At 41.2% G+C, this 14121-nt stretch overlaps 1 protein-coding gene across 1 annotated transcript in view; it reads left to right on the top strand.

Annotated features, from left to right (window-relative positions):
* The window catches only part of TMEM132D (transmembrane protein 132D), an 892244-nt gene that overhangs the window by 237319 nt on the left and 640804 nt on the right, over positions 1-14121 (top strand). Inside the window, exon 2 of the mRNA XM_055405442.2 lies at positions 9018-9906. Coding sequence (XP_055261417.2) covers positions 9018-9906 — 889 coding nt within the window. The remainder of the gene's footprint in view (positions 1-9017; positions 9907-14121) is intronic.

Here is a 14121-nt window from a genome sequence, read left to right on the forward strand (position 1 = left end):
TTAGCATCAGTCCTTCCAATGAACACCCAGGATTGATCTCCTCTAGAATGGACTGGTTGGATCTCCTTGCAGTCCAAGGGACTCTCAAGGGTCTTCTCCAGAACCACAGTTCAAAAGCATCAATTCTTCGGTGATCAGCTTTCTTCACAGTCCATACCTTTCTCAGACATTGATAAATCAAGCAGACAAAACTAAGAGATTCTGTAGTAAAACTGAGAGTACAGTTGCCAAGAGACCACAATATGGGACCAGTTCATCCCATCTGATATCTTTTAGAACTTATCCGTATCTCTGGCCCATTGATATTGTCTATTTGCTTTCCAGATTTATACCAGCTTTTCCTATTTTTTCTTTTAGGCGGTTTCATAAGGATTTTCTGTGGAAGCATATGCAAATGAATGATCTTAATCTGCCATCTGTAACAACCCATTTTATGTTTATTTTTTTAATTTAGCATTTCTTTGGCTTAATTTTCAATTTTGTTATTTTTTCCTTATAATTTTTTTGTTTTGTTTGGGATTTCTCTTTTCTTGAGTAGAATGCTTAGTTTGCCAACTTCCTTCTGTTTTGTTTAATACTGATAGTATTGAAGATGGTATGACTTTCCTTTTGCCTACGTCTTTGTCTGCTTCACAGGCTACCTAGTGGCTCAGATGGTAAAGAATCTGCATGCAAAGCAGAAGACTTGGGTTCAGTTCCTGGATCAGGGAGATCTCCTGGAGAAGGGAATAGCTACCCACTCCGGTATTCTGGCCTGGAGAATTCCATGTACAGAGAAGCCTAGAGGGCTACAGTCCATGGGATCGCAAAGAGTCAGACATGACCAAGCAACTAACATTTTGGCTGCTTCACATATGTTTTGATGTGTACTATCATTGTTATTAGGATTTGTAAATATAGTGCAGTTAAAAGCTTTCTTTTAATTTTGTATTCAAGAACAGTTTAGTAGTTTTTTTCCCCCAAGTTAGTAGCACTGCTTCTATTTTTCTGTTGTTATTGATTTATATTTTAATACATATGCTCATTGACTACAATTTAAATTCTTTTTGTGAAATTTTTGGTTTTTCTTGTGACTTTATATATGATGTTTGGGAAGGGTTGTGAATAGTATATATAAAAGTATCCTCTGTAAAGATTACAACTTCATAATTCATATTATTTATATCTTCATAGCCTTACTTTTTCATCCTTCTTAAGTCAGAGGATGGAAAAGAAGGTATATAAAGTTTTCAAAAAATTAGTAGCTGTCAGTTTCCAATTGTAACTTTAAGAGATTTGCTATATTAATTTTGGAGATATATTTCTGCTTAGAATACTTATTACTACATATACACTATGAATTGTGTCTTTCCACAAAAATTAAGACCTTTAGCCCAGGTAGTTATTTTTTCTCTGGAATTTCCTTTATCCTCTGATGTTAAAGTTGTGCTACTTTTTTCACCCCCTATGAAATATCTGTGCTCAGGTTGTTTTTTTTTTTAACTGTCTCAGTCACTTTATTTAGGAGTTCTCTTGCAGACAATTTAAACTTACTTTCTTATGATTTTTGAGTCATCCTCTCAGTCTTTCTTTTCACAGGAGAGTTTAACTCATTTATATTTAGTGTCATAATTAGCAATTTGTTCTTATTCCTTTCATCATACTTTATACTTTTTATCAGCTTTCTTTCTTGATGATCAATGTTCTTTATTTTCAATATATCACTTGAGCTGTTTCTCTTTTCTCTCTTTCTCTCTCTCCCTTCCCAGTTTGTAAGCCAAACAGCTTGATTTTAAACTTATAAAAAAGTAAAGTTAAATATATATTTATTTTGTTACTGTTGACAAAAATAAAGCCATTTCTATTGCAAAATTAGTATACTTTTACTTTTTTTTTCTTTTCTTGCTTCCTTTGGGATTTTTACCAAGTTTATGATTTTTAAAAGCTACAATATTTGGGTTATGAATCTTTTTTGACCAAGAACTATTTTGAACTTCTTGGTTTTGCCTACATTTTAAACTTTATTTGAATTTATTCTGTGCTTAAATGTTTTTGTGTTTATGCTATGATTTTCTTGTTACTGAATATTATACTTTGACCTACTTCCTGGTTGCCTGAATAATTTGGTTCAGTGATGTTTGTAAGGCAAGGTAGATAGGATGTAACCTTGCATCTTTCTGTTGTCTTTGCATATTATCAGGACAATCTCTAGTTTAGAGAATTAATTGTTCAGTTAGAACATTCCAAAAGACCGTTCTATACATCTGTGTCTCTTTTGCTGTCTTGTATACAGGGTTATCGTTATCATCTTTCTAAATTCTAATACTGTATTGGTGTTTATCTTTCTGGCTTACTTCACTCTGTATAATAGGCTCCAGTTTCATCCACCTCATTAGAACTGGTTCAAATGTATTCTTTTTAATTGCTGAGTAATACTCCATTGTGTATATGTACCACAACTTTCTTATCCATTCGTCTGCAGACGGACATCTAGGTTGCTTCCATGTCCTGGCTATTATAAACAGTGCTGCAGTGAACATTGGAGTACATGTGTCTCTTTCAATTCTGGTTTCCTCAGTGTGTCTGCCCAGGAGTGGAATTTCTGGGTCGTATGGCAGTTCTATTTCCAGTTTTTCAGTATACTAACGCATATATATGGAATTTAGAAACATGGTAACGATAACCTTGTATACGAGACAGCAAAAGAGACACAGGTGTATAGAACAGTCTTTTGGACTCTGTGGGAGAGGGCGAGGGTGGGATGATTTGAGAGAATGTCATTGAAACATGTATATTATCATATGGGAAATGAATCGCCAGTCCAGGTTCAATGCATGATACAAGATGCTCGGGGCTGGTGCACCAGGATGACCCAGAGGGATAATATGGGGATGGAGGTGGGAGGGGGGGTTCAAGATGGGGAACACATGTACACCTGGGGCAGATTCATGTTAATGTATGGCAAAACCAATACAATATTGTAAAGTTTAAAAAAAAAAAGAGAGCATTCCCCATAAGATTTGGGGAAATGCTTGTTATTTTATAATAGTTAATTTTGTACAGTGGACATGACTGAGGCCAATTTCATTAGTTTTTTCCTTTTTAAATTTTTATTTTTAAATAAGCACTTATAGCATTATTCATTATCTGTGACATTAAGAAATGTCTTTAGGAAATATCTAAAAGTTGGTGTTTACAGTTTTTGTTGGAATTCAGTGGAATATTTATTTTTACCACAGGACTGTTTTCCTTTCTCTATTGTCTTTCAATGATTCTTCTTTTGCATTTTTATGCTATTTTTCTTAGAAGCTCTGTTATCTGTATATATATCTAATGTGTCTCATATTTGTTTGCAGTCTGCCAATGATCATTTTCATTTCTTGTCCTTGCGGTTTAGCTTTAGGGAAAGCTTCACAAATTCTCCTTTTTTTAGGAGAAATTCAATTTTCTGCTTTTTCATATCTATTTTATTGCTTCTGAAACCATTTTAAATCCCTTACTTTTAATACTGCCATATCTTCTTCCATCTTGGTCTTATTTCATTATAAAGTAACAAAGGGCCTGCATTTCCTTGATTAGTGAGAGTGTAAAAGTTATTCTGTGTGAAATATACTTTAGTCCTCTGCGGTAACTACTCTTGAAACTACCTCTTCATCACCATTTCAAACGCCCTTCTTTGGTTTTGCAGTTTTTATTTTTGAAAAGAAAAACCATTTTATTCTCCTTCTGTTTTCCATCTGTATTTGCTTCTCTCTCTTGGTCCTTGAATGAGGGTCATCTCATTGTGCCTTGGCATTTCCCTGGCACAGTGGAGTGGGTTCCTCTTCTCTTCATCTGGTTTCCACCTGCTCTTGTTAGAGCTGTACAGGAAGTGTCCACCTGGAAGGGCCACTGGCCCTACATTCCTGTGTCCAAGATGCTGCAGTTGGAGCAGTGTGGGGATATGTTGGGTTTGCTGATATTCCCAGACCGTCACTATAACAGCGCTTCTCTCAGTTTGGTACAGCTTGTGCACTGGGGGCCAGTTTCCTGTAAATCGTTTTGGTGTGGCTTGGACTCAGTCCACAGTAAGGCTGTGTCACACCTCCTGCTCCAGGTCAGCAAGAAGCCCTGACTCTGGGGTTTTCTGCACTGTGTGGTCACACTCACTCTTGAGTTGTTCGATTCAGCTGATTACAAATGTTGTTGGCAGTCAGCATCAGGAAGCATTACCAAGTGCAGAGCATCCCTGGGATGCATGCCCTTTGCTTTTAGAAATATCAGATTATTTCTACCAAGCTATTTATTACCTTCTTTTATGACATCATGCTTAGGGCTACTAGAGTTAGCCAATAACGATACAGGGTCCCTGGTTACATTTGAATTTCAGATACATGACAAATGTTATTTTTCTTCTCAATTATAAGCATGCCCCCATGCAACCTTTCTGTTAATTAGAAAAGGAAACATAGTTGATTTTCCTGTATTTCATCTGGCAACCCTCACCACGCTGTATTTTCTTCATGAGGTGTTGGCATCCCATGCGATTTCTCAGGAATTGTCCCAGGCCAGGGCTTGCAGTTTGCACTGAATGTTCAGCACAAATGCCGATTTTTACTTATTACCATATTCTCTTAGCTACTGCTTTTGAGTCCACTCAGGGGAAATTTTAAAGGTCTGTGCTCGAACTGACATCTTCCTCAGGTTTCTTAAAGGTATTATTTAGGGGAAATTATTTTTTTTCAAGATGTTAAAATTAATAGAAAATCTCTGTGAGGCTGCTTGAGTTGCTTAAAGATGGGAACATGTCACTTCCTTTCAAATAAGCATGTAAATCACAGCACCAAAATCAAATGTAATTATTTTCCCTTAATAGATTATTAATTGAGATTTACCACATGCAACTTCTTTGTTATTTGACACCTTGCTCTTTTTATACATGGAAGTGGTGTTCTTCGTTTATAATAGCTATCCCCATGGGGATTCCAGGATACTCGGTTTTACTACTTAATCCATTCTGTGCATTGTGGAACACTGGTTTTGTTTTTTGTTTTTGAGTTTTGTTTTTAAAAAAGGAATGACTGGAAAAGGAAATAACAACTAGCTTTGGGTCAACTTGGAGCATTTTTAAGGAATAAACATTGAGGTCAGATAACCAGGTGAAAAGACAAATAGGCCTTTTGTGGAATGCAGCTTAGAGATTACTTCCCTTTGAATGATGCCCCTGGTAACCCCTGATTGCTTTCACAAGTAGAGTCAGGGGACCCACAGCCATTGTCCTTGGGATATGTAATTAGCTACACAATAAAGTTAGGTATTCTCAAGTAGTAGGGATCAGATGTTCAACAGGAAAGTTCAGGGAGCCTCGGTGTCAGATATCATTCCTTATTTATAACCTGACCATTTATTTGGTTTCAGCAGTGTCTACAATGAATGACAAGCTGGTGTGATGACAACCAGAGTAACTGCTCCGGGTGGCGCCAAGATGTATTTTTAAGAATCAGGGGATCTCTGAGTCTGTTTTCATTTTGTAAATAAGTTAATCTGTATCGTTTTTCTTAAGTTATTTATTTATTTTTGGCCTTGCTGCATGGGGCCTTTCTCTTGATGTGGCTCATGGGCGTAGCTGGTCCACATCATGTGGGATCTTCCCAGACCAGAGAATGAACCCATGCCCCCTGCACTGGCAGGTAGATTCTTAATCAATGTTTTTTTTTTTTTTTTTAATTTATTTACAAAACAGAAACAGACTTACAGATATCGAAAATAAACCTATGGTTACCAAAAGGGAAACGTGGTGGGGATGGGCATAAATCAGGAGCTTGGGATAAACATAGACACACTACTGTATATATAGCAGATAACCAACAATGACCTACAGTATTGCACAGGGAACGCTACTCAGTATCCTGGGATAACTTATATGAGAAAAGAATCTGAAATAAAATGAATATATAAATATGTATGACTTTGCTGTGCACCTGAAACCAACACAACATTATGAATCAACTATAATCCAATAAAATTTATGAAAGAGAATCAGGGACCTTATTCCATAGAGAGGTGCCTCCCTTTGTTAGTCCCCTATCATCAAGATTACTTGGAGCTCCTCATGGGGTAAAAGACTGGAGGATTCCAATTATAGAGGGATGCAACAGAGGAGACAGCGTACAAAGTCCCGATGTAAAAATGTAATCAGCTTTTTGTAATACTGGAAGCACCACTCATTCGCTGACTCATTCATTTCTCAAGTATTTACTGAGAACCTAATACTGGCCAGGTGCTCTTCTAAGGACTGTGAATAAAACAGAGAAAAGGCGGACGTGTCATCTCTGCTCACTTGAATATAACCCACGGGGGCATGGAGGGAATTACAGCGGAGAACAAAGTCCTGTGATAGGAAAGTGTAACATCTACAGGAGGACATCAGTGGGGCATATAATGCAGAATCGTGCAGTCAAGAGAAGCGACTTTTACGACGCAGCCTGCGATGTCCCAGCAGAGTCAGAGAAGGGAGGTGGTACCCAGAGACGGGATGAAGGAGGAAGCTTCAACCCTGAACATGAGCACAAAATTCACTCCCTGTGCTTCACTTGCATGAAAATTCACAAGTGACAGTGCATGCTTATTGAAAATATAAATCCTGAGAGATTTCCAGAATGTTAAGAAAAATGTATTTCTCCTAAGGAATGAGGTCTCTTGTGAAGTCCATGATATTTTGATGTTTGAAAAAGGAATTCCTAGGTATTAGGTTGAGTCATATGAAACCAGTGCTTGGGTGAATCAGAACTCCTCAAGATATTGGAGGTTTCAGATGGTTCAGGGCCATGAAAGCCTTCATTGCTGAAGTGAAGCTCAGCCTGGCCTGAGCTGGATGATGCCATGGAATGGACGGAGCCCTTCCCTCAAGGGTTGTCCATCAACTCAGGAGGAGTTTATGCCAAGCCGACTCCTTGTCCAGGGTAGGATGGACTTCAGCTGAGTGCCCTGCGCTGCTAGAACTGTATGGGGGCTTCTGCCCTCTCGTCAGGCCCCTCCTACAGGGCCGCCCCAGAGAGGAAGAGAGGCTGGGGGACTTGCCTGTTCTCTCACGAGGTCACAGTGAAGACTCCTTTCTCGGAGTTCGTTGCTTTCTCCTGTTCACAGACAACTGCCGGGAGGGGTCTGGACTCTGTAGGCGTCATGTATCAGAAAATGTGCTCACGTGGGCCTCTGAAACGGGCCTCTGAAACAGGTCGGCCTGATGAATGTCAGAGCCTGAGTTGCTTTTATTGCAAAATAACCAGAGAGAGTGGCAGGGCTAATGAGACGGGGTCTGGATGATTTGTGGAGCTTTGCCGAGAAAGTCAGTGTTTCCAGAGCCAGTAATTTCCATTTCTAAAGCCCCTTAAATTGGTTCTTGAATTATGTAATCTCTGTTTCTGTGTTTTTCTTATAGAATATAAGGCACATTGTAAAAATAACATTTTTGGATTCTTTTTCTCACTGAGGGCGGGATATGTTCAGGAAGGGGATGGGGGAAGAAGACTTTCTGTGCATTGGTGTCAACACAGCTTTCACGAAGGATGTGGAGGCCACAAAAGTGATGGACTTCCCTTGGTTCTTGGGTTTTTAGGGTCACGTGGACTCGACATGATGGGGCTGGCTCATCCCATCTATTTCAGAAGGTTTCCTTCCAGCAGTATCTTTCCAAGGTCTTTTCTGTCCATCTCTCAGCTTAGCCCCGAGGAAAGTACATGATGTTCAAGTGATTTATGATTGTCCATCTTTAAAGTCCTTTATCATGTTCCCATGGTAAATGTGTCAAGTGTTGAGTATGTATCTGGTGGAACAGGAAATAGTACTGGGTAAAATATGGACACAGCATCAAGCCCCATGCTGAGAAAGTCATTCTTGTTTCCAATCTCAGTCCATCTGGTGGAGCTAATGGGAGCACTCTTCTCTATTGGATGCCAGCAGTTTCTTAAGACCTTTCTCATGAGGACCTTTCCCTCTAGCTGAAAGAAAGCAAGTCTTAGGCATAAGCCATCACCTCCTAAAAGGCATGAGGACTGCTAGTGGAAAATTAAAGGCATTACTTTGAATTTTCTTTCCTTTTTATTGAAGGATAATTGTTTTACATTGTTGTGGTGATCTCTGCCATACATCTGTCATACATCTATATATGTATATACACACACACACACCCTCCCTTTTGAGCCTCCCTTTCCCATACATACATAATTATATATGTGTATATATGTATGCATATATATTTATACCCTTCCCTGTTGAGCCTCCTCTCCTCATGCTACCCCTCTAGGTCATCACAGAGCACCAGGCTGGGTTCCCTGTGTTCTATAGCAACTTCCTTCTAGTTTTCTACTTTAACATGATAGGGAAGATCCCCCCAGGGAGTGCATGGCAACCACTCCAGTATTCTTGCCTGAAGAATCCCATGGACAGAGGAGCCTGGCAGGCTAAAGTCCATGGGGTTAGAAGGAGTCAGACAGGACTGAAAAGGTTTAGCATAGTGTATAAATGTCAGTGCTACTTTGTCAGTTTGTACTTTGTTTCTCCTTTCTCTCTCCTTACCCTCCCGTGTCTACAAGTCCATTCTCTACATCTGCATCTCCATTTCTTCCCTGTAAATAGGTTCATCGATACTGTTTTTCTAGATTCCATACATATGCATCAATATATGGTATTTGTTTCTCTCTTTCTGACTTCACTTTGTGTAACAGGCTCTAGGTTCATCCACCTCACTACAACTGACTCAAAATTGTTCTTTTTTTTTTTTTACAGCTGAGTAATATTGTATTCTATTTGCTCGCTCAGCTTCTGTGCATGGCCAGTGAGGCTGGTGGCTGGTTCTCTACTTACTCCAGTGGCATTAGTTTTTCTTTAAAGAAATACATTTAATATAAAATGAATTGATTTAAGACATTTTGGATAAAGAATTGCTTAATTAATGCTAAGGCAGGGTAATCCACTATAAAGGGGGTGCAAAGAGGTCTGAAATATTGGTACCACTTCAAGTTTCAAGTTTCTAACCCCTGAACCCCAATTCCTTCCAACAGTGGCTGAAAGCCGAGGCATACTAGAGAGTATCCAGAGGTTCTCTTTGCTGCCCACCTACCTCCCAGTGACCTACCACATCCACCACGCAGACGTGTCCTTCTTCCTCAAGGAAGCCAACCAGGACATCATGAGAAACTCCAGTCTACAGTCACGGGTGGAGTCCTTTCTGATTTACAAATCCAAGAGGCTGCCAGTCCTGAATGCCAGCTATGGGCCTTTCGCCATTGAGCAGGTGGTACCCCAGGACTTGATGCTCCCCTCCAGCCCCTTTGGATTCACCAGCACGTTTTCTCTGAACTGGAAGTTGAAGGCGCACATCCTGCGGGACAAGATCTACCTGAGCCGGCCCCGCGTGCAGGTGCTGTTCCACGTGGTAGGCCGGGACTGGGATGACCCTGGCCCAGTGCAGAGCCTGCCCTGCCTGCGGGTGTTCGCCTTCCGGGAGACCCGGGAGGTGCGGGGCAGCTGCAGGCTTCGGGGGGCCCTGGGGCTGTGCGTGGCACAGCTGGAGCTCCCGGCCAGCTGGTTCGGCCCCCCGACGGTGGTGGCCGGGAGGAAGAAGGTGCCGGAGCCCCCCGAGGGCAGCCCAGTGGAGCTCTACTACGCCGTGCAGCCCGGCGACGAGCGTGGAGACTGCGCCAAGGAGGATGCCCGGAGAGCCGGCGGGATGCGGACGGGCCGTAATGACATCGATGAGTCGGGGCCTCCCTTGCACAGGATTGGGAGTGTTTTTCTTTACCAGACCCCCAGCCGGCCGCCGCTGAGAGAGCTGCGCTTGGATAACCACGTGGCCGTGCAGTACGTGCCGAAGACAGTCAGGCAGGGAGACGTGCTGACTTTTCCGGTCTCCATCTCCAAAAACTCCACCGAGGACCACTTCACGTTAAGGTGAGTTCATTATCTTCTGGTAGCATCTCCGAGGTCAAGGGCGCTTCTGAGACCCTTCCCCTCTATGTGATGCATAGATCTGTGTTAGCGCTGGCCAGGGTAGAAATGTCCCTCCAATTTTTGCAGACTCCAATGTTCACTGTCAAGTAGAAAGACCAGTTAGAGCTCTCTGAATTGGCAATTGATTTAGTGAAGATGTTTTTAATAGGTTTTCTGGGCTGTCCCAGAAAAGTCAGGAGCAGGCTGATATTCTGCCTTGGACCTGGCTTAGGTGGTTCTCAGCAGGTCTTCAGTTCAGTTGCTCAGTCGTGTCCGACTCTTTGCGACCCCATGAATCACAGCACGCCAGGCCTCCCTGTCCATCACCAACTCCCAGAGTTCACTCAAACTCATGTCCATCGAGCTGTGATGCCATCCAGCCATCTCATTCTCTGTCGTCCCCTTCTCCTCCCGACCCCCAATCCTTCCCAGCATCAGAGTCTAAACAGTGAGTCAACTCGTCGCATGAGGTGGCCAAAGTATTGCAGTTTCAGCTTTAGCATCAGTCCTTCCAATGAACACCCAGGATTAATCTCCTTTAGAATGGACTGGTTGGATCTCCTTGCAGTCCAAGGGACTCTCAAGAGTTTTCTCCAGCCACACAGTTCAAAAGCATCAATTCTTCGGCGATCAGCCTTCTTCACAGTCCAACTCTCACATCCATACATGTCAGCAGCTCTTAGGAGAGTTAAATGGTTCAGAGTTGACATGAGTCTGCAAATGGGTTGGCAAAAATTGTCATGGAGGAAAGAGGATACAGTTTGGCTAACTCACAATCTCTTCCGAACTTGTGAGTTCTAAGTACACTCTGTGGTACCAACCTCAAAGTTACCCTTTTGTTTCTCCTTGGAAATAGAACTTAGTGTTCAAAATATAAAACAGCAGAAAGTGTGAAGAATAACCACTAGAGTTTGTGGAGTGTCTTATATAAAAGTTATACCAAGAGGAGGCATTTCAAATGAGTCCTGTGGGGTTTAAGAAAAAAGAAGGGGTGAGTTTTCTTTTTGGAATATACAGTAACATGTGAGAGAAGCTACTTGCCTTGGCTTGATTGGATTTTCATAACAGGTTTTGTTGGTGTTGTTGCATTTGTTTTAAACACTCATGGGTCTGATTATAACAGCTATTTGCTTTAAGTGTTATTAGATCACTAAATGTGTCCTCACATTGCTACACAATCCAGAAACTTGACCTGAAGTGTCATCTAATCAAGTTTGGTATGACCCCCGAGTGTTACTGGACATGGGATCACATGTATATGTGGGTTTTTAAAGCTTATCCAACAATGATAAGCCCTCTTGTCCCTCTCTCCTGGGGCTCAATAGCTGTTTTCCTTGCTTTCTTTTCTGTTTTACTTTGTCTGTGTTTCATTGATTTCTGCTCTGATCTTTCTAATTCCTTTTGTTTTACTAACTTTGAGTTTTGTTTGTTCTTTCTCTAGTTGCTTAGCTGTAAGATTAGGTTGTTTATTTGAGATTTTTCTTGTTTCTTGAGTCAAGATTGTCTTGCTATAAATTTCACTCTCAGGACTGCTTTTGCTGCATCCCATAGGTTTTGGATCATTGTGTTTTTGTTGTCATTTGTTTCTAGGTACTTTTTGATTTCCTCTTTTGTTTCTCCAGTGATCCATTGATTATTTAATAACAAATTGTTTAGCCTCCATATGTTTGTGTTTTTTTTTTTTACAGTTTTTTTCCTATAATTGATTTTTAATCTCATAGCATTGTGGTCGGAAAAGATGCTTGATGTGATTTCAATTTTATTAAATTTACCACGCCTTGATTTGTGACCCAAGGTGTGATCTATCCTTGAGAATGTTCCACGTGCTCTTGAGAAAGAAGTGTATTCTGCTGCTTTCAGTTGGAATGTCCTATGAATATCAATTAAGTCTATCTGTTCTAATGTGCCATTTAAAGCTTGTGTTTTCTTATGAGTTTTCTGTCTGGATGATCCCACTTATATTGTGTAAGTGAGATATTGAAGTCCCCTACTGTTCTTTCCTTTAAAAAAAATTCTGTGTTTGTTAAGGGGGTGGGTGAGTATCATTCTCTTGCTTATAATGTGCACATTTCAGTTTTGTTGATTTTGACCTAGTGCTGGGAATTTCCTTTTAATCTCAACCAAAGACACAGAAACCAATGGACAGCATTAACTTCACGATTGAAACTGGCTGATTGTTGGCAGGAAAAACCTTCAGCTGGGGTTGGGGGTGCATCTGGGGATTAAACACAGGGATTTAGAATGAACAACGCATCTGTGGGACTGAGACCTCGTGATAACTCCCTTCTGTCCTTTGGAAATCAGACCTAGATTCCGGTGGTCACGGTCCCTCCCTCTGCCTGATATGTAGCTTTGTGCTTGGTTTTCCCAGGCTCGACACATTTACATAATATTCTTTGTAGAGATGACTGCCTATATAGAGAAATATTTTGCCAATGGAAACTGAAGGACTTGAATAAGAAGAAGTCAAACAATTTCATACTCTCCCATTTTTTTTCCATTTGCCAACTACTGCTTGTTGAATACCTGGACCCAGGGTTACAAACTAGAATCTCCTAAAGCTTTAACTCTCCAGTAGATGATATTCACATCAGTCTTTATTGGGAAGCATCTATCAGTGTAGAATTAATTTTCACAAAAAACTGCATCTGACCACAATCCATTGCCCACTAGCGTGTTCACATGAGTCCTGAGGGCAGCCCTGCTGTTGGCAAGCTGTGCCGTGGCCAAGAGAGGTTTGCTCCTGGGTTTTGTATTCTGAGAGATCCAAGTCTTTGCAGATTCAGAAATAAGCATCTTGATACTTAGAAGTCAAAAGATTGGAAAATTTTGGATGTAAAGCCAAAGTGTGTTTGTTCTGAGTCTGTCAATTAGAAAGGTGCTTTTCATTTAAGACAATAATAAAATAAATCAGTAAATACTTTACAAATGTGTGTTTAAGTTGGTAAAGTAGCACGCTTCCCATCTCTTTAAAAGTTGCATTAATAATATGCCTGCTGAATACTTAACACGTACTAATTACCAATGAGTCTTATCTGTTTATGAAAACAGCTGGCGGGAAACCTGGATCTGGCAATGTCATTAGCCTTTAGTTGGAATTCTCATAATTAGAAAATAACGAAGCTGTGTATCTTTTTTAATGAAGTCAATTTGACACTCATTTAGCACAGCTTCCAAATATTTAGAATTAGCCTGGGCCTGCTCTGTTGTTATTGTTTAGATGCTAAGTCGTGTCTGACTCTTTTGTGACCTCATGGACTGTAGCCTGCCAGGGTCGATGGGATTTTCCAGGCAAGAATAATGAAGTAGGGTGCCATTTCCTTCTCCAGGGGTTCTTCTCCACCCAGGGATCAGAGATCAAACCTGCCTCTCCTACATTGACAGGCAGGTTCTTTACCACCTGGGAAGTCCGTATGTGTGTGTGTATATACATGTATTAATATATCCATAAAATACTATGGATATCTGTAATATCCAGCATGAACTGATGGCTTTGCTTTGTGCTATGCTTAATTACTCAGTCGTGTCCAATTCTTTGCGACCCCATGGGCTATAGCCTGTCAGACTTCTTCTGTCTATGGGATTTCCCAGACAAGAATACTGTAGTGGGTTGCCATTTCCTTCTTCAGGGAATCTTCCCAACCTAGGGATCAAACCCACATCTCCTGCCTTGGCAGGTGGGTTCTTTACCACTGAGCCACCAAGAGGCCCCAGCTCTATCTGGCCATCTGTTGTATATAAAACCCTGAAGGATACAACCATGTATCCTTGGGTGCTTTCCTCTGCACTAGTGACTTGTTTCTAGACTCAGGGGTGACAGTGCTAATGAAGTCCACAGGTGGGCTCATGTTTTGTAGGTCAGGTGCCAGTAGGACATAGCTCGCCACTTAAGGATAGCCAGGGTGGAGAGGGGACCAGATTAACTGCCAGCAACAGAAGGGAACCCTCCTGGATCGAGGACTCCTTCCTGCTGCAGGCAGTGGTTGACCACCTGAAAACTGCCGCTTCCCTGTCACTTCCATGCTTGTCATTTCTAGGTGACACACACAGGCTTGTCTTCCATCTTGAGAACCAAGTTTTGTGGTGTAAATTGTCTCTAAGGGCAATTTACAAAAATAGCTGGGTGTGTGCACGTGTGTGCATTAGCCATAAAGAGGAAAGCCAGGATGGGACTGT

The sequence above is a fragment of the Moschus berezovskii genome, chromosome 19, assembly GCF_049115385.1.
Source record: "Moschus berezovskii isolate FMDL1 chromosome 19, NW_MosBer_1.0, whole genome shotgun sequence".
NCBI lineage: Eukaryota > Metazoa > Chordata > Mammalia > Artiodactyla > Moschidae > Moschus > Moschus berezovskii.